At 43.3% G+C, this 25,575-nt stretch overlaps 1 protein-coding gene across 2 annotated transcripts in view; it reads left to right on the forward strand.

Moving 5' to 3' along the window:
* The window catches only part of osbpl8 (oxysterol binding protein-like 8), an 82,768-nt gene that overhangs the window by 38,476 nt on the left and 18,717 nt on the right, over nucleotides 1–25,575 (forward strand). For both annotated transcript variants that reach the window (XM_079294502.1, XM_079294503.1), the window contains exons 3-6: nucleotides 3,840–3,876; nucleotides 4,932–5,102; nucleotides 22,528–22,601; nucleotides 23,419–23,499. In XM_079294502.1, coding sequence (XP_079150628.1) covers nucleotides 3,840–3,876; nucleotides 4,932–5,102; nucleotides 22,528–22,601; nucleotides 23,419–23,499 — 363 coding nt within the window. The remainder of the gene's footprint in view (nucleotides 1–3,839; nucleotides 3,877–4,931; nucleotides 5,103–22,527; nucleotides 22,602–23,418; nucleotides 23,500–25,575) is intronic.

A 25,575-nucleotide genomic window follows, 5' to 3' on the forward strand; every position in this document is an offset into this window, starting at 1 on the left:
AAGAGCATTAATTGTGGGTTGTTAATTGTTGTTATAAAGTTAGAACCATGACAAGGGTTCCCTCTCAATACAGCTAAGAGAACTAGCTCCCAGCGGCAAACAATATATTTTGTTGCCTGTTGAAGAGCAACAGAAGTTGTTTCGGCTGTATGACGGTATATGAAAAATTCATATCGTACGGGAAATTGAAACCGGTATACCGGTTGAAGCGGTATACCGCCCAGCCCTAGTGTCGGGCTTTGTTGAGAGAGTTGGGTGAGCCAGGGGTCAAAACACCGGATAAATAGCGGCTATTGGCAGCTCACAGTGGGTGATTAGCCTCCTTAAAGTCTCCACTTCACATTACTCGTAAAGGTGCTAAAGTATGGTGTGATAACCTGAAGAGTCACCGGGAGTTAACAATCCCAGCAAACTTGGAAATCAGACTTCTACAGAAAGGAACATATTAGCGAATGGCGCCATCCCCGTCATACCAGCGAGATCATCTCTGAAAATGTCCTGAAAAAGGATTTGTAGAAAAGAGTAGGAACCCTGGAGAAGCTCACAGAACTATTGTGACTGACCAGCACCAGCATGACCCCGGCTGGCTAACTAGCCTTGTGAGCATTCGCTTTGTCACCAATGCTTCGCAAGGTGCCAAACAGAAGAAAAGCGGTAACAAAATGGCTATAAAATATGCTGAGAAAAGCTATTGGAAGCATTTGTACTGGTAAAATAATATTAATAATAAAAAAAGGAATACCTCTCGAGTCCATAAAATCAGCTTTTCTCAAAATGAGAAGAAAAAATAAATGTTTCGCACCATTACTCCCTGCTCCCTGCCTCAGACATGACTCGAGATATTTCAGTGTTAGTTCAGAGCATCTCCTCTGCTGTCTTTGTATGTCGTGCCACTGACACAGCAGGCTGTCGGCTTTGGTCTGAAAGCCAGATAAAAGGCAGACAAAATTCCCCCTACTCAGACAGCGAAATGTCACCTTGTCTTAAAATACAGCTTTTTCTGTTTTCCCCCTCGACAGCCAAACCACCTTTAGGTGATGATGTCATTGTTCTGTTTTTATTTGACCTCTTGTTAATGCAGGTGAGGTTGTCTGACATGCATGCAGCGATACACACTTAAAACATTCGACAAAACATTTGCTTAAACAAAATCTGAATATAAATAGTGTGAAACTTGCCTGTTCTGTGGTAGAGAGGCGATGCAATGATTGCACAACTCACATGTGAATACACCTGCACCCAAGGTCGAATTATGGGCCAAATATTACACGTCTATTATGTTTTGTCCTTCACAGCAGACCGGCAGACTACTTTGGTATCTAAATGTGCGAGTCGTCGCCGTGACGTCTATTTGCTTTGAGTAATATCATCTGACTTTGCCTTTATCTAACACAGCAGGCTGCTCACCGTCCAGTAGTGCAGCAGTAACTGCCGCGTCCAGCCTTGTTTTCTGTATTTTCAGTCTCACAATGTACCATATTCGCTGACATCCTGGTGCCATGGATTGCTTTACTCCTCCGGTTTGTCTAAGACCTGATGTTTGGTTTAAGCTTAAATGAAAAACTGGGTCATTAAAGTCCATCTGATGTCTCACACAAAGACAGGGTAGACCAGGGGTGTCAAACATACGGCCCGCGGGCCGGACTCGGCCCGCCACGTCATTTTATGTGGCCCGCGAATCCGCCAGCAAAAAAAAAAAAAAAAAATTTTTTTTTTTTTTTTTTTTACAAAAATTTAAAGTTAGATGTGAAAATAAAAATATCCCCATGGTCGAAATTATGAGATAGAAAGTCGAAGTGATGAGATGGCATGTTGTCTGTGTGCCGACATTAAAACTATCACAACAGGTGGACAGGAGATGCAACAGCCCATAAAGAGGATTTCCAACAAGTTTCTCAACATGCGTACTTCTCTGTACTGAAACGTCATCAGTCTCAGCGAAAGTACTGTTCCAATTCAAAGTTCACATCGAGCCAAGCACGGCCCTAATGCCCGGATGTGGCTCGCTCTGCCCATTTTACCCGGGATGCATCGGAGGTGACTTGTCTGTACTTGGGACAGCCAAATATCCCAGAATGCATTTTGCACCAGCAACAGGAAACAATGGCGGTGGAGAAATCACACAACTGGAAGTACGTGTTGTGGAAGTCACAGATATCCCGGGCAACTAAACTAACTATGTTAGGAGTACCGTAGTTACATTTACACCGTCTTACATTTACAACCGGCCCTTTGAGGGCGACCGTGATGCTGATGTGGCCCCAGAGTGAAAATGAGTTTGACACCCCTGGGGTAGACGTATGGGACTGTTTCTGGAAAGTCATCTGGATTCTGTTAAAACGTACATTATAATTGTCAGCTGTCATCTTTCCCAGTGTCTGTAATCCGACCTTCGGTGTGAGTGTGCTTTTTTAGCAGTCAGACACTTTTGGAAGAGCCTTTTAAAGTGAATGTAGTAAAAATGTATTTTTTATTGCATGTTCACCATACAATTCCAGAAAATAAAGTAATAATACATTTATTTATTGATGAATTAGTCTCCCAGGTCTCCTCCTGATTAAAAGTGGGAAACTCAAAATTCAGGATACTTCTACCACCTCCACGTGGATCTCAACATGGCGACGGCTAACAGCGCAGAAAACAAGCTCTGTGGCAAACAAAGGTTTATGGTACTTACACATTTTGTTCGGCAAGATAATCTTCACAAATGAACTATTAACAATACTATAAACAAACTACACTATGGTCACATGACTTCACATCACCACGAAGCTGAAGGCAAACTAGTCGGCATGATGAGGTTTTGTAGTCTCATTCAGCCACTTGCTAACGTCTGCCTTTTTTAAGACATGTAAAAGCTTCAAAATTCACAAGTATTTTATGTGGTAGAACAAAAAGTTTAAATCTCTTCAGCTTGTGTCATCCAAAGACATTATTTCCGGCATCGAACCTAAAACCCATAAATTTTTTTTTGATATTTGTGGGTTTAAGTTAAACATCTCAACAACTATTCAATGGATTGTAACGAAGTGTTGTACACAAATTCAGACGCTTTTCAGGAAGTGCTGTCATGGGGTCGAATTGTAAAACTGTCAAATTATTTGGTTTATGACCCAATACCTGCATAACTAATGACATTTCCATCAGCCTCACCTGCACTGTGTTAAGTTAGCAATTATTTGAATTAGCAAATGTTAGCATGCTAACAAGTTAAACACAGTAAACATTATCGCTGCTACTGTAAACACTATTACTACTATAGTCCAGGGCTCAACGTTAACTCCTCAAAGTGTATGCCAGTTGATATTTCAGTGTTGTTTTATGGTTATTGTTGGTGAATGCAACAGTAATTATCAGGTCAGATGAAATAAAAGCATTTGCTCTTGTGAGCTAGTATAAGTGTGTATATGTGCCAATCTGCTTGTATTGCCATTATCTCCGCCATTGGCCGGATCTGTTGCCTGTTTTGTGTCAAGTTGTGTCCTCGGTTAACATTTTTGGTTGAACTAATGTCTGTTTTTTCTTTTGTTTTTGTCTCTTGTCTCCTTTTTTTCCCGTCCTGTGTGGCTGCGGCATCCCGTTGCTGATGCCACCCACAACCGTCCATCCTGCCGCATGCAATCCTGCCACTGCCAACATCTGGTCAACATGATGGATGCCCCCCCCCATTCTTCCCTTCTCATTCTTTAATCTTTATCCAAAATCTCCGACACACTTTTTCAATCCCTTTCTCTCTCTGTTCCTTGCGCTCTCTCTCTGTGTTCCCTGGTCATCACCTATTTTTTTTTTCCATCCCTCTTGTGCTTTTCTTTTTTGTTCTCCACTCTTTCCCCTCCTAGCACCATGCAGAGTTGAGAGAGCACCATGCAACCTCCGGTAAGCCAGTGACCTTTCAGAGGAAGGGCTAAGGGCAGGGCACACAGTCAGGGGAAGGGTCAGCGCGGGTATTTAGATAAAACATGAAAGGAGTGTGTGCGTTTTTTAATGAAGGCAAAGAGCCAATATAAACGCACCCATTTGACACAATCTCCTCTGACAAATGCTCTTTTAAATGTTTATTTTCCCCTGGTTTTTGTGTACTTAAACTGGGCTCAGGCTCCTAACAGTTTTCTTGATTGCTCTGCTAGTGCTTAAGTTTATCCAACCTCATTAATAAACCATGAACTGCAGATTGTGATGTAGCAGCATTTGCATGCAGTCTCTTTGACATTAATTTAGCTCTGGGCTTTCTTTGCACATGCAGATTTTTCAAGTTGTGTAAACCACGTATTTCCTTTTATTCCACAATCTTACCACTTGGTTTCTCACTGCTGTTGTGGAGGTTCAAAACCTTTAACCAACCATGTCTTGTGGGAAGACTGTGGAGTAACTCAGCTAATTTGAACACATATGTATAAATTATTTCATGATTTAATTATATCCACAGTTTCTGTCATTCCAATAGACAGTTATGGGAAAGCCAAGACGTTCCATGTCAAAAACATTCCCATATCTGTTCATTCTCATACTCGCGCTGTCTTGAGCTTTGTATGGAGTGCTGTTAGAAACTACCGTATATTAAAATCATGCAGCATCTCTCGTTAAGCAGGGATGAATCTCGTGTTTTAATTTATACATTTATTTTTGTCTTCTGCCAAACACAATGAGCTCCAGAGGAACAGCTCGCTTCATTAGCACCAGGTAAACAAGGTGGAGGGATAAGGCACAAGCACAGATATCGAGCCGATCAGCGCTCATGAAATCGAAAGCTCCACACGATATTAAAAATGTGTTATGAAGCAGATGCTTCACAGGAGGGCTGTCTGTGGATGTTCTCTGATGTGAAGTAAGAAGACAACATGTCTGATCTCTCCTTTCATGTCCCTCCCTTTTCATCTCTCGCCTCCCATCCTTTCCGTCCCCCCCCCATCCCCCGGCCGCCTCGTCTGCAGCTGCCGTAGTGTGCGGTGATGACACCGTCCTTCTGACACCAGGCAGGATGAGCCAGCGCCAGGGTAAGGACCGGGACAAGGAGAGGGAGAAGGAGGCGGGCCTCCAAACGCCCAACAGGGAGCTCGTTGCCAGCCCCTCCAGCCTCAGCCCGGGGATCAGTTACAGCCACGGTAAGATGCGCCATTCACCGCAAGCAGGCAATTTCCCGGCTTAAACTTGTCTTATAGGTCAGCTTTGGTTTGTGCAGTGTTACACTGAGCTCCATGGATTATTTTTGGATGAAAATATACTCACAGCTTAACACCTTTTCATGACGTCATATAATACATAAATGACCTCTTCAACTCTTTAATAAATTTGCTGTCGTTCACTGTGCAAACTCAGTACTTCTTCCATGTTTACCTGTCATTGTGGTAAATTGAGCACAATATTCATTTCTACAGCAATGTTTTACATTACTACAATAACTTAGTTGTACCGTACTCAACACTCTGACGCTCTTAGTTTTGCTTTGTAACAGAAATACTTTTCTAACCCACAAAATAATATCTATGGTCTCTACTTTGCCTTTCTTACTCCGTTGAATAAATCCAGCGCTTCCTGCATAGGTTTCACAGTGAAGTGAAGCCATTGAAATAATAACTTTTGTCCTCAGCTCATAAGTTATAACATGTACACTTCCTCAATGCAGGTCATTCAGCGGTTTTGTTGCTTTAAAGGAGAGTAATCCCTCCCTTACTTGTGATGTCTTCCTCACGTGCCAGATTTGCATGGGATCTCCAACATTCACATTTTCTGGTGTTGCTAGTTCTGCGTGATGAGCCTGAAGGCCGAAGTCCAGTTCCTCTGTAGCAAATGTCCTGATAAAACACATGAATGTGACTTGCACTTGACATTGGACATTTGCAGCCCCCGGGACAACGGTCAGTGTTATGTTTAAGCTGTACCTTTCCCAGAAACTATGACTCAGGCTCTCTTGATGAGTCTGTCTACTGATGCACTGCCACAAACCTGATGAGCTCCTCGCTGAAGATTTTAGGCACTTCACCAAGTCAGACCCCTCATCATCGGACTCTTGTCATTGCACTATAGAGCCGTTGGAAGCCGCCATCAGATCCTGGCTGCATGGCTGTAAACAGTCTACTGATTTCTATTGACGGCTCACTGCGGTCTGATGAGAGTCACACTACAGGGCCTCCGATGAGGAACAGATAAAATGGAGGGTGCATAACCGTCTAAAAATAAGCTCACAGGTAGATCCGGCCAGGGTCTTACATCACCCCTCGTCTCACTGCTTGGACTTTGTTCTTGTGTCACGGCGCCCTCTTGTGGATTCTCTGCTGTAGTTAGTGAACTGCAAGATTTTGATGGACATTTTCTTTGTGTCTGTTTTGTTCAAAGGTTCATTTAGTCAGGTAATTTTTTCTGTTTTGACAGCACTGCAAAAATGGGAAGTTAAAATATATATATACTCCAGTGATGGGCAGGGCGAGATCCTCAAGACTAAACAGCTTTTTTTTCTCAACAGAGTAGATTTGAATAACAGTGTTTGGCTTGTTGTTGTCTGGTAGTTTTGAGCCAGATAAGAGGGCATCTCACCAGTTCTGTATTCTGCTAGCATCACAGATCACATGTGAAAGCTGTGTGGGCTTGTCTTCACTGCTAGATTTGCAAGCAAGCAAGCAAGCATTAGGACTCTTCTAATTCCTCCTCTTCTTGCTTTTGAAAGAGACTAATAATAGAATTGTTACATCATAATGAGATGTAAAGAAATCTGGAGCACTGGAGAGAAGAAACTAAAAGCCAAAGCAGACTAGAATGTTATCTGGCCCTAGAAAGAGACTATGAATTGGCAGAGATATAAAACAGAGACAGAACCTCACCAAGTACAGGCTCAGTGACCACAAACTGGAGATTGAAATAGGAAGACACAAAAAGTCATGGCAACCAAGAGAGAACAGAACATGTGGGACCGGTGAGGTTGAGACGGAGATGCACTTCCTCCTAAAATGTGAAACATTCCATAAAATTAGGAACATCTACCCAAACAACTTTGACATTCAGTACAGCTCAGCTCAGCTCACACCTATCATACTGCATCACTCCCTGGTCACAAGCCTCACAATCAACCATACAACCCATCATATCACTGTATAACCAGACATTCAAAATGATGGACAAAAAACCAATGAGGTGGCACCATTGTCAGATCTTAGAGAAACACAATATGTTCAGCTTTGAAAGCTTTATAAACGATTCCAACCTAAAGCTTATTTTTAAATGCCTACATGGTCATGCTCCTTCCCTGCTTAATGAATTTGTTACACGACAGCAGCTCACCAGCAGAGTGAACACACGGGCCTCAGCAAACGGGAACTGTCTCATTGCATTGCGCAAAACCACATTTGGACAATCAGTCTTCTCTGTTAAAGGAGCAAAACTATGGAACTGTCTACCAACTGAGTTGAAAATGCAACAAAACTTTAATGTTTTTAATGGAGGTATTAAATCATGGCTAAAAGAGAAACATTGTTCTCACACCTAACACTCCTGTAAACACACTTGCACTTTATGTATGTATCTGTGTATGTATTTGTGGATATATTTTTTATTTTATTTTCTATTTTAACTTCTTTATTTTCTATTTTAACTTCTTCTCCTGTGGACAGGTGTTGTAAATTAGCATTTCGCTACAAACACTTAACACAGTGCATCTGGGCTTTGTGCATAAATGTATGTTACAATTCTAATGCTACTGTGATGTCCTAATAAAATAAACATAACGGAACATAAATCTGTGATTTCAGATTTAAAAAAATCTAGTAATATCTCAAAATTAAAAACCATCCTAGGAGAAGGAGATAGGGCATACCTTGCTGCCCAGTGCATGCCACAACCTGAGGGAATAAATACACATCCCTCTTTCTTGACCTCCACACAACACACATTATATCCATCACATGTAGGGATGTTAGATATATGTGCACACAACAATGTCAGTCATTTGCGATAGCTTCTATTGAAGCTTTTTAACGGATGCCCAGCTTCTGTCATTGTTGTTTGTATATTTATCAAATGGAAGACTTCATGCACTTCACAACAAACATATTAGTTGAAGTCCCCCTTTGTGCAGGTGTCCTGCATCTGTTCTGCACACAGTTTTGTCCAGTTGACTCATATTGGTACAATGAAAGAAAAAAACCTCTTTGGCCACAAATCTTATTCAGCAGATCTACAAAGCGGACCTTTGTCTGTCCAGCAACATCACCTTCTAAGCAGTACTGCATCCGTGAAGCACGAGTCGGCAAAACAGCATGGAAGCTTCTTCTTTTTTTTTCATCCTCATCTCCCTGCAGCACAAAATGTGTATCCATGGCAACGGATTTCCCTTCTGCTAGCCGTAGGTCCTGCGTCAAAGTGATGACAGTGTATGCCTTAATTAGTTTTTCTGGACCAATGTTTCAGTCTTTTTTTTCCTGACTGACTGATGTTTAACTTTTCATCTTTACTCAAGAGTCACAGGGTGATCACTGTTATTTCTGATTTGAGAAGTAGGTCGTATGAGTAACGTGGGAAGATGGATTATGACGATAGTTATTCCTTTTTTTACAGCTCCTTTTATTAACTTGATGCTGCTCAGGAAACAACATGCATGATGTCTGGAGGATGATTGTCATACGTTCTGTTGGAACATAATCACATTTGATTGTACCAGAGGAAATGAAGAGCCTCCTCTGACTGGCCAGTGTGCTATATTTATACTCAAGTACATCGCTCTCTAAAACCCTCTTGTTTACTTTACATGAGGTTTGGCCGGTAATCAAATTCTCCCTCTACCCTCTCCAAAGAAGGAGCTGACGTTATCATGGTGAATCACAACGTTCTACTCATTTTGGTTTCGTAACCAAATACAACCTGGTTTCACATTTTTTTAAATCAAACTACTGGCAAAGGTTGGGGAACAATCAGATTAATATCTAGGTGTGTGTTAATGCACTAGATGGGGGTAAATAACCTGAAGGACTAGAGGCCTAGACACATAGTCAACAGTCTTGAGTCTTTGGCTGTGGTCACTTCTGCTCCTTCAGGGTCATCTTTGCTCTCTTCGTTGCCTCTCTGATTACCGCCCTCATTGCCTGGTCCGTGAGTATTGGTCCTGCCTTGGCAGGTTTGTTGTGGTGCCTCATTCTTTCCATTTTGTGATCATGGATTTAACCACTTTGCTATGAAGCCCCTAAAAAACATCCAGTGCTACAATTACCTTCAGAAGTCAGAGTGAGTACCTAAGTGTCTCGGAGCACTATTAAAATCCAATTGAAAAAAGAAAATGTGCGACAAAACACGTGAAACAAGCGAGCAAGGTATGTTTTTTCAACCCTTCAAATGTCTCGCTCAGTACATACGTATATTTGTCACAACTCTTTAATTATTATTTTTTCCCCCAATCAAATATCATTGACCTAAAAATATTTTGTCTGTCTATTGGTCACACTCTAATAGAAAGTTATGTAAGATGTTGATATCTGTTTATCATTCAGACTACTTTCATAATGGAGCTGGAGTGGCGAGTGTTTGTCGCATCCTCACGTACGCACAGACTTACTCTGGTGTCCGTAGTTTGGCTGCCAAGTGAGCCATTCTTTTCCATTATGACTCACTGTGAACCAAAAATAGACCCAGGAGGTTGTTTGACAAGGCTCCCTCAATCCGCTTTGGAGCTGCTCTCGATTTGACCGCGTCTCGCTGACTGGCCGTCGTCTTCCCCGGTAAACGGGAGAGTCTACCTGTGCTGCAGAGCGAGGCCGCGGTGGCTGGGGGGGGAGCACCATGTAGTAAAGATAATAAGATAGTGAGAGAACCGAGAAAGAGATTTAAAAACGAAGAAATTAAGAATCTATTTGAATGGAAGTTAGTTGATCGGAAACGTGAGGTGGGAGCGAGAGAGCAGGTGGGGTCAGCATGGATTTAGGCTCAGCCTCAGGGATTATGCCCTGTCAGACGGGGTTGACCACAGCCGAGGGGGCTGGTCTTATCCACACTCTCAGCCACTGCCAATCCGTTCCTTCTCACGCTCACACTCATCCAATGAGCGGCTGAGCCCTGCGAGGCCTGAGCGCTAAGAGGCACAAGGCTTGACAGCCAAGACGTGTTCTGTGAATAAGGAAGAGTCCGTGGAAGTACAGGAGGACAGGACAAAGCGATGGAAAATATCCCGGCCTCGGGGCCTGAGCTCTGCCAGGACAGCCGAAGAAGGCTTGCCTGCACTGACACGACCTGGATCTAAAGCGGGAGGGGATCCTAGCATGATTTGGACGATTTGGGCCCTGTCAACACTTGACCTTTGCAAACTTTTTTCTACGTTTGAGCCTGAAGGAAACTAAGGTACAGTGTGCAGTAGTGCCAATTGACAAGGGAGTCCTTGTTAGCGCTTGACGTCTGTGTTGTCCCAGTTCTACCTGCTCATGTGGAATCCCCCTCCCTGCGATGATTTCGGTATGAAATGTCTGTGAGGTGGCTCTCGTGAGGATAGAACAAAGATCACACCAAGGTGAAATGACTTTTACTGACAAAATGTGGAGAGAAACTAGACCCTTGATCGTTGTATTCAAAGTGTCTGGCTGTTTCTTACAGTGAGATTAGGAGGAGAGGACTACAGCAGGAGATACCTGTAGGCTAGTGTTCAAAAAGCCTCTTTGTTGAGAAGCTAATCCCAGGCTTACAGGGTCCCCTTGTCGCATTTATGTAAGACGAGATATGTTTGTTTGCATGTGACTGCAGTGTGTGTATTACTGTATGGCTGTATGGTATCGAATGGATTGCAGCTCTTGAGTTACTGTGTCATAGTTTGTCTGCATTGCAGTCACGGTTTGTCATGGTTTCTCATGAACTCCTTTAATAAATGTCTCGTGATTTGTGCATCTACTTGGACTCGTGGGTGAACTAATTTGATAGAATTTGTTGGCCAACGGTCACCTGTGTCCATAACTCAACAATTCATATGCTAACTATGCTGATTTCAGCAATGGAAGTGCACACTGTAAATAGTAGGTTGGTAGTTGGAAATTTCACCTGTGAAAATTGCGACCTCCGAATTGTCTGGAACGCAGCAATAGGCACAGCAGTGCTTTGAAGCTACATCAGCATGCTAGCATACATTCAAGGATTATGCTAACATACTGATGTCTAGAAGGTTTTCCATGTTTGCCATCTTAGTTTAGCTTGGTAGCGTGGTAAGATTTGCTAGTTGGCACTAAACAAATAGGACAGCTGAGGCTGATAAGAATTATGGAGCCAAATCCAGGCCAATAGTTTTGATCATTTGAAGAAAAAAATTGAACCTGAAAGTTCAAGTCTTGAACTTTGAAAAATACAGCAATGTATTCAAAAAGTGAATGAAAAGTTTTTTTGCGTTGACGGATCGCACCAGTAACTTCATCAGGCCAGTCACGCTAAAGAGCTAAAAAACAACGCTCACATTTGGACGCTTAGTGGTTTTGCACGTCCCTGTGACGGGAATGCTTTTAAGACAAAGGTGGATGGAATTTGAAAATTAGTTGTAAGAGTGCATGAAATGGTTTATTGGTGCCAGGAGTTCAGAAGATCTGTATCCGTAGGACGGCACAAGTGGACAAAACGTTTGTTTACACTAGGATAAAGCCATGCTTGACTGTGGATTAGGTCTATTTGGAGCAGCAAAAATGATCTTTTCCTCTGCAAGCAGGTTAATGAGGTCTGGCTTCTGAATTATACATACTGAACATCATAATTACCTGTGTTAATTAAAGCACATTGGAGTCATGCAGGCGGAGCCGCACATTCATCAGTTTTAAGATTCATCAGTTGGCTCTGGGACAGTTGGCTCCGGAGAGGATCACACTGTTTACTTCTCCAAGCTGTCTTGGATGGAACGTCCCCACGAACAGTTGGTAGCATGGTTCGTTGTCGTGCGTCTTTCAACATGCTGAAATGAAAACGTAAAACAGTCCAAGTCTGCTGAAAGGAAGATTAAGATGTTGGTAATATGAGGAAGGATCAACAGCAGATTGGGTTCTTAAAGATAAGGCCCAGTTCCAGCCAAGGCAATTAATTTCTGCAGAGATACAGTAACCGCTGCTTTCTTGCAGAAAGAATTATCTTTCACAGCCTTCATCACAGCAACCAGACGGCTTTTCCCGGTTTGAGATCTAAAACAGCACAACATAGCTACTTATAGCATGCAAAAGAGCTCAATTTCTCATCGACATATGAAAAAGAGCTCCAAGTATAAAGCTTTTCCTCTGGTCTGAGCCACATTGTTTCTGCAAAAATGCAGCTGGATGATTGATTGGTTAATGTCTGCGGGATATAGTGGGGTCAACAGAGCACTGGTGTGATCTTCTGTCCTCAATAGAGCCAATGTTTTGTGATTCAATATGGTGTGTGTGTGTGTGCAGTCTGATGCATAGCAGTCACAGTTCACAAGCTGCATAACCTGAGCGATGAAGAGAATCGTGTGATTAGGAGGAGGGTCAGTGTCCTAAAGGAACATTTCACGGCTATTAACGTGGCTGTTCATTAGCACCTTGTGATTTGTAAGGCCGTTAACACAACAACCCCTTTAGCGCCTTTCATATTGATGGAGAAATCAGCGCCCCTCTGTACAGACGGAGCCTTAAACCACAGTGCCTTCATGTACCAGTATGTATTTCACAGTGGGAAACCAGCCTGTGTTTGCCAGACTTTAAGCTTGGTCCATTTACAGTCTACAAGCGTGATGAAGTTACAAACAATAAGTAAATTAAAAAGGCAATTATATGATGTAAAAAACCTGTGGATTCAAATGAATGAAGAGTGTGACTTTCTTTTGCTATAAGTGGTTGAAAGCTATGTTTGAGTAAACAATATAAAGGATTCTGATTTGGTAAGCATAGTTCCAGCTATTCGTCAGTGGCCCCTCCGTTGTCACGCAAACCAGCACCTCTTCTGAACTGGTAGCAAAAACAAACCTTCAATGGTGAAACTCTCTCCATGTGAATGACTGGATTTGGCGGGCAACTGGATCCAAATATTGTTTTTTGCAGCTCTGCTTTTCTACTCCCAGTGGATCTGCTGTCACCTCCCTTAGCTGACAGCACTGATGCTGCTGTTTGGGCCAGTCTGTCCGTCAGCCACACGAGCTGCTACCTTTCTACGTCAGCCACCAGCTGGAAGGCAGCAGCGCCGGTAGCAGCTTGAGCTCATGCATCTTCTTCTTGTATCGACTCCTCACCAAACAAATCTGTTAAGACTCCCGACAAGCGGCATGATGATGTTTAGCCCATTCAAAAAATGATGAGATGTGGAGCATAGGGGGCTTTTTTCAAGATGCAGCTCTCCTACCCATCCAGAAGAGAGGGAGTAGGAGGGGCTCAGCTTATTTGTTATTAAGTACTTACAGGCTGCTGCTTTCAGAGACGCTCACAGAGCAGAGAGAGTGAGTGTGCGAGGGAGAAAGGGAGCAGTCTGCTGAAGGAAGCAAGAGGAAAGCAGCATACTGCACTTGTTTTGTGTCTGAGCTACTCTGTGTCTGTGTGTGTGTTTTGGTTGGTTTATCCGCTTTGTTCACTCGCTGCGTGGGACAGATCGGACTGTTTCCCTGATCCCCCTCGACCTTCCACCCCCGGGTTTCCTCGGGGTTCCCCGTCCCGCCCTCCTTTCCTCGCACACGCCGAGGGAGAGGGAGCTCCCACCGGCCCCATGATGATGATGAAGGAGGGCCTGCTGAGTCACCGCCGTTTCTCCACGTGTGGCGGTACAGCGTCGCTCCGACCCCCGCACCCGGACGGACGCAAACTCATCCGCAATGCCTCCTTCGGGGGCTATAACGAGCTGTCGCCCATCCCGCTGCCAGGTGGGTGTATGATGGCGTGGAGACTGTGTTTTTTTGCCGGAAAAGGTCCATTAGTAGACCCTGTAGTTTCACCTCGTTATTGACTAGTCCCTCTGTAGTGGATGTAGATGTACTTGCTTGGACTGACGGGCTGTAACGAAGGTGTGTCAAATAGTTCTCCACTGCGTGTGCTCTTCAGGTGTAGTGTTGACTGTCAGAAGATTGTATTAGACACTTGAAAGAGTATCTATTGCTATTCTGATCAATATACTGCAAGCTGGTTTTGACCGATTTGTGTCGGCTCATCCTTTGGTTTCAGAGAATGGATGCAGACTTGAGGTTGTGCTCAAGTTTCTGCAACAAAAAGCACATTGTGCATGTCAGCAGAGAGAAAGGAACCTAGAAAAGTGTACAGTTAAATGCATTACTTCCATGAACACAGTCAAGGGGCAACTTTCTCCGACTGTACGTGTTCTGTTTTTACAGATACATTGCAACCATTTCTTACTGCTAAACACAAATGGAAGTAGGGCTGCAACAACGAATCGTTTAAATCGATAATAATCGATTATTAAAATAGTTTTCATTATCGATTATCGAATTTCATAATCGATTCGTTGTGTCGCACGATTATGACGCCACTCAAGTCGCGGAGATGTTTGAGATCGGAGAGACCCGTAACGTTGTTCTGAAACACATGGCGGAGGCAGAGAAATCAGTATGACCTAATGCCGTGTTCACACCAAACGCCGGTCTCGCGGGGACTATTTGTGTTCATTCACGCTGGACGCGCCGGAGAGGGGGCGTGTCTTATCGCCCTGAAAACCGTTCAACTGTCCGCAAACGATGGAAAAAATAACCTTTATTCCTGCTTAGTACGTGTTGTGGAAGTCACAGATATCCCGGGAAACGAATCGCCGTCATGTCTGGTTCATAACATTGTCCAGAGGAGCTCCGTGGATTTTATCAAAGTGTATTCACTACGTAATGATGCCGATTCCGTTTTGAAGTGAGGAACGTAACGGCCCTCCAGTAGCTCTTCTGGTGCTGCTGTTTACTCGTTATCCAGCTTGACAAGTTAGCGTTAGCTCGTTAATAACAGCAGTAAAGCAGGGCTGGTATAGTTTGCAAGACTAAAGACACGTTTTTATTCACTCGCCTTTTTTTGGCCCATTCATTTTTCAATCTGTTATGTATATATATTCTGTGCTTTGTCCCATATGAGTTATTGTTGACAAATATATTTGTGTGCTGTACTTTTTAATTTCATTTAAAAGCTATTTTATCGCCTCCTCTTGTGATCTTCCCACCGTTTGTCCTGGAGTCAGACAGCTGGCAGCCCCCGGAGCGTTGAGAGGGTGGATGTTCTGGTCCACCGACTGTTTTTTAACCTTTCATCAGTCCAGGAAAGGCTGACTGTGCACAAACACCGCCACACTTTGGTGCAGTAATTCAGATTCGCGCGACCTAGTACAACCTCAGTCAGATAAGTGCCTTGCCTAAGGGCGTCTGAACAGCAGTTGTCGAGGGAGCGGAGTTTGTTCGTCACCGTCTTTCTCTCCTCCGACCTTTCCGCGTCCGGGGATTCAAGCTTGTGACCTTTTGGCCACAAGCCCGCTTCTCTCTCTCCTCTAAACTAGCACCACGGCTCAGCAATACAAATAACATGAGCCGCGAGACATTGTCTGAGTCATGATGTTTTCCTCACAGTCAGCTCCCGGCCTTTTGGACGTTCTGCTAACAGGCGCCGGCTTTCAGAGAGACTGCAGGAGAGAGCTGGTGCATGCGGGTTGCCTTTACTCTTTTTTTTTGAATGAGTAAATGTGTTTGTTGTGTTTTTTCTGCACCTCATTTTTACGTCTTTCTCCCATCAGTTCCGCAGTGGAGTCTGCCTACTCTTGTGTTGCTTTTACACATTCAGTATCTATACTCGTGGTTGTGTCTCATAGAAAACTGCCTCGTGTGGATGGTTGAGCAGTTGATGCCTTTTTGGTTGTATGCTGGCAATGTGTGTGGCATCAAAAGCTCTTCTTTGTGGTTATGCTTGCCTGTCAACTAATCGGCTCGAGTCATTTAACTTCCAATTGTGATTTTACTGGGTGTCTTTTCCATTTTTCATAACTAGGGAAGATACAATGCCTTCAAACCATCTGCCGTCTGGCTGATAGTTATGATAGATTTCAGTTTCTGTCGAGTGCATTTGATGGAAACCAACACTCTGACTCTCTTTTGGCAATTATAAGAGTATCAAAGTTCACTGCTAGACTTCTATACGATCCGACTTCTTTTAGCAGCCAGAGGAGTCGCCCCCTGATGGACATTAGAGAGAATGCAAGTTTAAGTTTCTTATGGATTGGCTTCGCTTTTTAGAACCAGAGGTTGCCACATGGGTTTGATACATTTGACAGTTCTTGCTCTTTTCCTGGTATCTTTTTCTTAGCAAAACATATCAGTTTGACTCTCCCAACCCTTCTTTTAAAGATCAAAAGATGGGTCGTGGCCTACAGTCTTTACCAAGGCCAAGGAACAGGCCAGGCATCTGGCAGTGCACACAAAGTCAACCGCGGTGGACTATATTTAGAACACCAACACAAAACAGCAGCCTTGGTAATGCAACCTGCCTAATGCCCCCACTCTCATCCAGACACATCCTGTTTGAAATGTCACCCCCTCCAAACCAAGAGATAATGTGCTTTCATTTCCTCAAGCCTCCCGTGTGCAGACAGGATACAAGTACAGCCCTGTTAATGTGGATTGGGCCGCTTCATCTCTGGTGGTGTAATGTTTATTTGTGCAATACTCTGACAGGCTGCATAAGAAACAGGGTTGGGGCACAGGAACACGGCCTGGAGATTAAAGTGCTTGGGTTCAGCTGTGAAATTTAGATTCCCCCACAAACTACCGTGATAACCCACAAGTACACTTAATCCCAAAGTAACTTTGGCGCTCACTTGTGCAATTACTCTCTCATATTGTGGGCGCACCCTGTCATGTAGAACGAGCACTCTCTGACGTGTTGTTTACTGTTGCTTCCTTGGTAGCCTGGGACTAACGAGGAGGGAAATTGATTTGGAGGTTGAAAACGGGCCCTTTTATGAAGCTAATAAGAGAGTGGAGAAAAAGCTGTACCCTTGTGGTCGATAATTAGATGCAATCGTGGCTCATCTTGAGGTCAGCATGACTTGGCAAACTGCAAGTTGGAACATTCAGTGGAGTCTCTGACCATGACGATAATGTGAGATAAGATTAGTGAGATACCGTTTTTGATTACCAGCAGGAAGTGGTGCACTACAGTAGCAAAGAACAGAAATGTGCTTTAGGTCCAATAAGAGGTTTATACATTAAGGATATTAAAGTTCCCCCAATTTCAAAAATGTCTCTGTGGCTCTGGAGGAGCTTTTTGACCCTGTTGATGTCACCAGGGTTGGAGAGTGCACATTTATAACAGGAAGCCTGTGTTAGAATCAATGGGTGTGGAGTTTGAAAGACACATATGTTTAATATGATAGGGTCAATGAAAAGTGACTCTGAGTTGCATCATGGGAAGTGTAGGACTCAGCATTTTTGGAACTAGAGACTTTTATTTCAGGATATCTCGGCCTCTTCCACTTTGACACTGACCACTCTTTTTACAATCGGTTTCTAGCAAGACCCTCAACCTAATGGAAGTGCCATGCTGAGCGCTAGAGTCCCCATTCCCTCTACCCCTGCTGTAGAAAGTGACTGTATCATTGATGCCGAGCCGCACTGCAGAGGTTTGATATTTGAAACAGATTTCTTTCATTCTGGGTCCATTCAAAATTGTCTGGGGGAACCATTTAGCTTTAAACTTGCTTTTTTGGTGCCTCATCCTACATTCAGTCTGAGCAGCAAAATCATTGAATTGTGTCAGCCAAGCAGGTCATTCCACACAAGAATAAAGGAATCCCGCTTTGAGTTGTTAACTGTACTTTGATTATACTAGACAGGTTTGTACTTCTACTATATTACATTACATAAAGGGATTCACAGTTTGATTTATGCTACTAATTGGATACTCACGTAAAATGGGAAAATCTTTATTGCTGAAACATTCCAGATGGTATCTCTCTTTCTTTCTGATGGACCAGCCATCTTTCAGTTCTCATGGTTTCTGAGCCAAAGAAGTGTAGCCACCGTTACCATGGCAAGTCCTCCTCAGTAAAAACAACCCTCTGAAATTGATGTATTCAGAAGAGTAACTGGACTGACAGATTCTCCCTTCATTTTATGTTCTCGGGTGACCTGTTGCTATGGTAGCCTTCACATGTCCCAGAAAATACAGCAGCATCATTGAGAGTTCCGCATTGCTTTTGAACCATGGTTTATTAAAGGAAGATGTAAGCATCGTGTTCTACACAGCTGCATTACTTCTGTCTTTGAATCAGTCTAGTTTTTGCCTTCAGTTAACGTGGTTGAATCTGTGATGTGGTAGAATCTAAGATGCCGGTTTGAGCTCTCCAAAGGAGATAATGTGCTGGTTTTGCAGCGTCGGTGTTGTGTTGCGTCGGTGCTGAATGTCTAAAATGTCACAACTGCAGATGGCGGGTTCCAAAAGGGGTGTTTTCAGGTGGAAGTGACATTGAGTCGTGATTATCTCAGTGTCGCCTTGTTTATCTTAGCGGAGGTACAAACAGATACCTCCACGTGCATTCTTATTGCTACTTGCAGCTCAAGTCTGAGCAACATATTTCATCTTCATATGATTAAGAATCAAATAAAAACGTATTGCCATTTTTGAGCCTCGATAGGAACGTTGATGTCCTGTAATGAAAATACAAGAAACCTATTTAGAAAAGCTTTATCGAGGAAAGACTTGCGTGATCACCTCTGTTTTTGTGTCTCTAGTCCAAGGCATATTAATGCTTCGGGCGACTGTATTCTTTTTGTGAGGCACAGCATTGAAGTAGAGCTCGAGTCATTGTTGCAGCACGCAGCTCTCTTCTCTCGCTCTCTCTCTCTCTATTTCCCCTTATCTCTCCTGTCTATGATCTTTCTCTGCAGTGGGACGTGAGCTTTTAGCTACACACACACTCCCTGACATTGGTTCACATGAGGAAAGGGTTCCGATTTAGCTGATCTACACACTGAATGTACTGAAATAAGACTAGAAACATGGGGACGCCGAAGACTTTATTTAAACAGTTAAAACTTATTTTACTTTGATCCACTGAAATAATGTTCACTGAGTAAACATGCATAGACTTGCTTACTCCTTTGCTCTTTAGTTATCCAAATGTTGCATTCTTCACTTTACATCTGGCTTTTCCGAGTATTTTGTTATGAGCGGGTTAGAATAGACTGGACAATTACTGGAAACGGTCTTATTCTTCTGCCACACACAGTGGCTGTATTTGCAGTTCTTAACCAAACAACAGTTCTGTGGCAGAGCTCTGACCGTCTCCATAAATGATACTGCTCACTAAGAGTGTTAATTGTGGATAGGAGTGGCAGGTTAATGCTAAAAAAGGTTAAATGTCACATCAAAGGTCAGTCTTGAATGCCCAAGTTACTTAAATGACAAGCAGTTGGCAAACAAACTGCACTGAAGAATCATAGCATGCTCAAGCACTTTGTGAAATTCACACCAGTAAAACCTGCTCCAGCTTAAATCTCCTGCTGGTTTTTACACATAGATTTCTTCCCTGCTTTGCCATTGTCCTACAGGAAGAAAAGCTTTTGCAATATTTAGCAGAAGCCCTCGGGACAAAGCCCTTTTCTAAGCCTGACCATTATCCTTCACATTTAGCATAATCCCAAAAAAATAACAAAAAGGTTTATTAGGATTAAGATTACACATGAAAGATGCCTCATACCCGTGTATCATTTTGGAAGCTAATGTTTTCTAGTATTGATATAAAGGTTTAGTTGGAGAGTGTCCTTCCAAAAAGAGGTGCCTAAAAAGACTAGTTGCACATTTCAACAAATGACTGTCTAAGACGTGTTTGAGAGCAATGGCCAGAATTGTATCCACATTTCCTTTATTATTTTAGACGTACTGACAGATGAATTTGTGGGGGAGTTTTCACCCAAAATGGAAATGCTTTGGAAGCGTCACTTTCTGCTTTATTATTTCATTCTTCATTACGTCACCTAGCCATACTAGTTCAGCAAGCTACCTCGAGTAGGGTTGGGTACCCAAATGCCAAATATGGCACCGGTTCCTATACGTCCGGTATCTATCGGACCGAAACGCAACGCAGATTTCGGTGCTTCCTTTCGGTGCCTGAGCCGATTGAAATACTTTTTTTACACGACTCTGATGACTCCGTCCTGGCAGCAGGACTCGGTCCTCCGCTCCACACTCATAGTATTATTACGACGGGGTACTTAGCACTGCCGCTCATAAGCACAACAACACAGGCACGTGAAAGCTTCTTCTTCTCCTCCTTTGAGACCAACTGGCGGTTGGCAAACGACGAATTGGCGCATTACCGCCACCAACTGGTAAAATAAAATGAGACGTGTCGTATTTTGCCAGAGGAGGAAAATATGCTCATATTTCTGCAAAAATAATTGCTGAAGTTTGAAGCTGTAGTGTGTGTACAGAGTGTGTGTGTGTTTTGTATTTATTTATATTTATTTAAGTATACTGTAAACTGTTAACAGTTAACATATTGTTCATAGTTAAAAAGTTTGAAGCTGTAGTTTGAAGCCAAGTGTTTTGTATTTATTCATATTTATAGTATACTTTAAACAGTTAATATATTGTTCAATTTGAAGAAAAAAGTATCGGTTCAGACACCATTTAGACACCGGTATCGTTTTAAAAGTATCGTTTTAGCACCGGTATCGGAAAAAACCCAAACGATACCCAACCCTAACCTCGAGTGTCTAAAGTGTCTCAAATTGAAATGGGACATCTCGTCACATTATATTGTGTCTATATATAATATATATAAAACAACTACATCGTTGGAGAGCGGTGGAGACGATGTATCCGCTCGGGTCTTGCTATAGTGGATGACATGCCCTTGAGTTGGTTTCCAGCTGAAGTTGGCATGGAGATGCTCCTCTCAAGTGGTCACAGATGGTCTGGTAGGACATCTAATGTATGTACTGTGGAGCTCGGATGAAACCAGCTATATTAAAAGACTCCTACCTAAAACAAAAAGCCTAATTCTTTGTAGGGGGTTATTTGCTCGAAGAAGCAGGTTCATGAAAAAGTGAATTTGACAAAAACAGCTCTGCAAAAAACCATAATGCACTGAACAGCACATTGTTTTTATTAAAAGCATCCAAACTGAGTCAATTAAATATTCACGATCCAATTTCCTGCGGGACAACATTAAAGTATGCAGTAAGACTACATAAAGAGGATGCCTAGTTATATAACTACAGACACAAAGATGTTTTATTCAATCAAATTGCTTGTCAAATAAGTTGTGACTGTTTTCCAAAAGAATACCTCATTTGGTAATACAGCTCTGCAGCGCTTCCTTCATTCTCATGGCTGAATACTGGCCCACGGCCTGTGAATAGGAGACGGAAGCTATCAAATATTTAAAGGCTCTCTGTCACCTTGAGACCACCAGCGTCACCCGCTGCGGGATCTCAGTGGGGAGTCTGTTGCTGAGGGTCGACTAATTGGTTAGAAACGGGCTCATTAATAAAGGTCGGAACAAGGTGGAGCTCAAGGGTGGAGCTTGTTGCGACTCACTATATCTGCATCAAATTGTCTGAATTGTTCCACCACGACAAATTCCTTGCAGGTGAAAACTTGCTTGGCAATAAACGATTCTGATTCTGATTGAACTACAGACGTACACATTCATTATCACCCAACTTGGTGTTTGTAGAGAAATACAGCACACATTCCCTTCAGCAACGTCACTGGAGCAGTCGGTAATTGAGTGTCCAAATGAAGTCTCCTTCGCTCTCCACCCCCACATTGTCCCAGCCAAACTATGGATTAAAACAGGGAATCTCCTTTCACCAGTCAAGTTGTCTAACTTTAGCTCAGTTCAGATTAAGGACTTGCAGCAGCTCGTTGTCATCCACATTCTGTGGCTTGTGACGAGTTGCTTTGAAGCACAGCTTGCTCTCGTGACCGCGGCTGACATTATGTAAAGAGATTGCATTTGTCTGCACAGACATTTGGAATCGATAAGCCCCGCTTTCAAAGACATTAGATATCCAATGGGCAGATAATCTCACCAATTGGCCTGTAGTTTACATGAGCTTGTTTAGCTCAGTTTAAATATAAAAACAGCCACATCAAAACTGTTTATTAATCCATTCGGTACGGTTTGTGTTGTCATTAGTTGCACCAGAGATCTTTCCCGCTAAATAGCCAACATTGGGAGTTCAGCCCATTTTGATTTAAAAAAAAAAAGATAGTTAAAATTAACATGTAACCTAGTTAATATAAATATCGCAGATTTTTGTAACGTCATAAAACGTCATTTAAAAACACAATAAATTGACATGATGAATCTTCCAGCAGCCTCTGCCTACCCACTGCGCTGGAGGACCCAAATAAGACATAAACCGCCATTTCATTAAGGTCCCTGAGACAAAATCAGTATCGATACCTAACCACCAGACAGGCGGCCATGGCCCCCTGGGGCCCGTCCATAACTATCTTTTTTTTTTTTAAATCAAAATGGGTACACTGAATCTTTTTTCACAGCCATTAGTCGTCTCCTGGAATGGGATACTGTAGGTTACCTGGAGAATGATGATGGACTGAGTCTTTATGCTGTTGTGATTTTTTTGTTTTGTTCCAGGTTTCGAAAGAGGGAAGGAGGATGTCTTGCCTCTGCCCTTGAAAGAGGACTCACATTCCATATCTAAGAGCAAGGTAAGGACAAATCACCCCACTGAGATGAAGTTCCATGACTAGTGGGTGGGAGCGACTGTGTGTTTGGGTTTGTTGTAACGAGACCAGAGAGTATGGGAATTACTGCACGTCTCCTCTACCTGTCTCGCCTCAGGCGTGAGATAGCCCACGTTCCGGTGACTCACGCACCATGTACACTGTTACACATCAAACATTTATCAACTAGAATTCAAACTCAGCCCTCCTTTCAAGTGAGCTCAGTGTGGAGGAGGCCCGTCTCGTTTATCTGTCAAGGCCCACATCAAATATGTTTGTCAGTTAGAAACGTGGAAGTTTGAGTCTTCGTCTGAGTCACAGTAGAGACGGGAGTCCTTTCAAAAATGTGCTCTGATTTTGTATGATAAGTATGATAGAGCAAGGCTTCCCAAAACCAAGACAGGTTTTTTTTTTTCTTCACTCCAATTAATCCTTAGATTCTGCTATCAATAACATCCATGATCATAGCAAAGCTATGGAGAAGCAGAATTGAGTCTTGGCCATGTATCCATCAATCTTCACAGCAATAAATGCAGTCTCAGCCAATTAGAAACCTCACTGTGGGTTTCTCAGTCGAAGAAGGATTTGAAAGAGAAGATTTTAGGTTTGGTGCTTGTTATGATGCACCTTCAATCTTTGTCCAGCCATGCCTGTGGCCGCTTAAGTTAGGTTTAGGGTTAGGTTTATTTAATATTTCAAGATAATTAAGTTGAGATATAATAGAGGTGTCTTGATTAATAAGGTATCATTTCCTGCTAATAAATCCTTCTCTCCCCCCCCCCCCCCCCCCCCCTGTGTTCAGTCTGAAACGAAGCTGTACAATGGCTCAGACAAAGATGTGTCTGCATCCGGAGGAAAGCTCACCAAGAAGGAGTCCCTCAAGGTGAGTGAGCTAAATCAGCTTAGAGTAAGGCACTGTTGGGAACTAAAGGAGCGTGTTTGGGTTATCAGCATTTAAGAAACTGAATTCTTGACATCAATAGAATTATTGATGTATGTAACAATTATTAATGATTATTAATAAAACGGGGCACCACCCTGCGAACAGGGACCAATAACCAAACGATAAAACTAAGTCTCATAATTAGTAGTCACTCATAATGTCAATAGTCTGCGTATGACTATACATTCAGTGACAGTGAAGGTTTTAAGTTCGAGCACAGGCTACTACATACAGTCTTATCAAATACATATGCACAAGTAATCACAGACGACTGCTCCTTAAAGTATAACAGAGTTTATTAAATCAAAATAATAAATGATCAGATCAATTACTATTGCAACCAACAAACGTTATCATACAATTTTATATGCCTAAACTAAAGAATGAATAAAATGGATGAGGGTGTATGCCTGTGTGTGTGTGTGTGTGTGTGTGTGTGTGTGTGTGTGTGTGTGTGTGTAGGTGTATGTGTGTGTGTGGGTCTGTGGGTGAACAGGAAGGAGAGTCTTACAGCTACCGCTAAAAACTACAAAGATGGCGGCGTCGAGTGACGCGGGCCAAAAGGGGATGGGCCTTAAGAACTACAGCTAGAAACTACAAAGATGGCGGAGTCGAGTGACTAGGACCAAAATGGCAGAATGGGACTGCTGTACGTAATCACGTGTGCCTGGGCAGCACGTGATGTGAGGCGCTCGTTTGAACGGGGTTTCCCCAGGGGCAGAGATAAGAAAGAGAGAGCAAAGGTGGGGGTCCTGAATCAAGCTTCTGCGTGCGGTCCGCGTTGTAGTGATAATGGGGGTCGCCGTATCGTACACAACGTGCCGTTGTCGGTAGAACTGCCAGCAGTTATGTACGATAGCCGAGATTCCACACTTCACTCACAGAGCTGATTTAATGAGGAGAGAATACTACACGAAGTATAGTAAAACAAATGAAAAGAAATCAAATAAATCCCAAGCAAACAGTCATAGTTGATAATACACGAATACAGCGGCGCTTCTCTGCGCCGTAATGATTGCGTAATACCTCAATATCACGCGACAGTAACTTAAACACACAAAAACACGGGAATATCAACATATAAATGAATGGCCTGAATTAAACTTACGTTAATTTAAGTTAAGCTATGCCCAAATGCCAAGAATCTTACTTGTCGATGCTTCGTTGCAACGTGGAAGTGTTCGTGGCAAATTTGTCCTTTTTCTTCGGCAGAAAGGGGGGGGGGTAGGCTGCTTGCAGCGCGGCTTTGCAGCGGGCGCTGTGCCGTCGTGGCGTGAGCTCGCTCTGGAGCGAAACGCAGACGATCCTCGCTGCAGGGAGGACAGTTTAACTTCGGTTGAGACGACGTGGTCTGTGCGTCTTACCGGTAATCATCGGTCAGGAGAGGAGCGAGGCTTCGTCGGGCTCCTCTGTGCCGGTTTGTGCACGGAAAGAAAAAGGAGCAAAAAGCAGTGAACGGATCGCTGAAGCAGATTCGTCTCGCGGGCTGAGTGGAGCCGTACTCAAAGTGGAACACTGTCGTTTCGTCCAGCAAAACGGCTCGTGACCTGACAGGGTTTGAGTAGGGGAGAAGGGCCGTTGCGTCCTCGTGGCCTCCGTCGTGCTGGAGGGGGGAGGAGAGGCCGATGTATCTTCATGCGTCCAGGACGAAGGTCCGGGTGAAGAGCGGTTGCGTGCTCCCTAACTCAACCGAGGTCGATTGGAAAAGCGGAGAAGTGTGAACCTGCAGACAGTTTTGTAGAACAGGGGTTGAACCACCGGGGGTCCCGGAGCCCCTTGGCCTTCGGCCAATGAGATGACTTCAGGACCCATAGTTTTGGGGGGAGGGGGAGTTCACACCCGAGTGTGAAATTCCACCCAGAGGAGGCTTGTTCTCTTTGAAACTACAGGTCAGGATGAGACCTGTGCTCGACAAAGTGAAGGCCTGATTCTCTTTGTCCACAGCACATGTTTAAGCCATATGGCCAGAGCCCAACAGCACGAAGGCAGGCATGATGAGTCTCAAAATACCCCTAT

The sequence above is a fragment of the Melanostigma gelatinosum genome (genome assembly GCF_949748355.1).
Source record: "Melanostigma gelatinosum genome assembly, chromosome: 22".
NCBI classification, from domain to species: Eukaryota; Metazoa; Chordata; class Actinopteri; order Perciformes; family Zoarcidae; genus Melanostigma; species Melanostigma gelatinosum.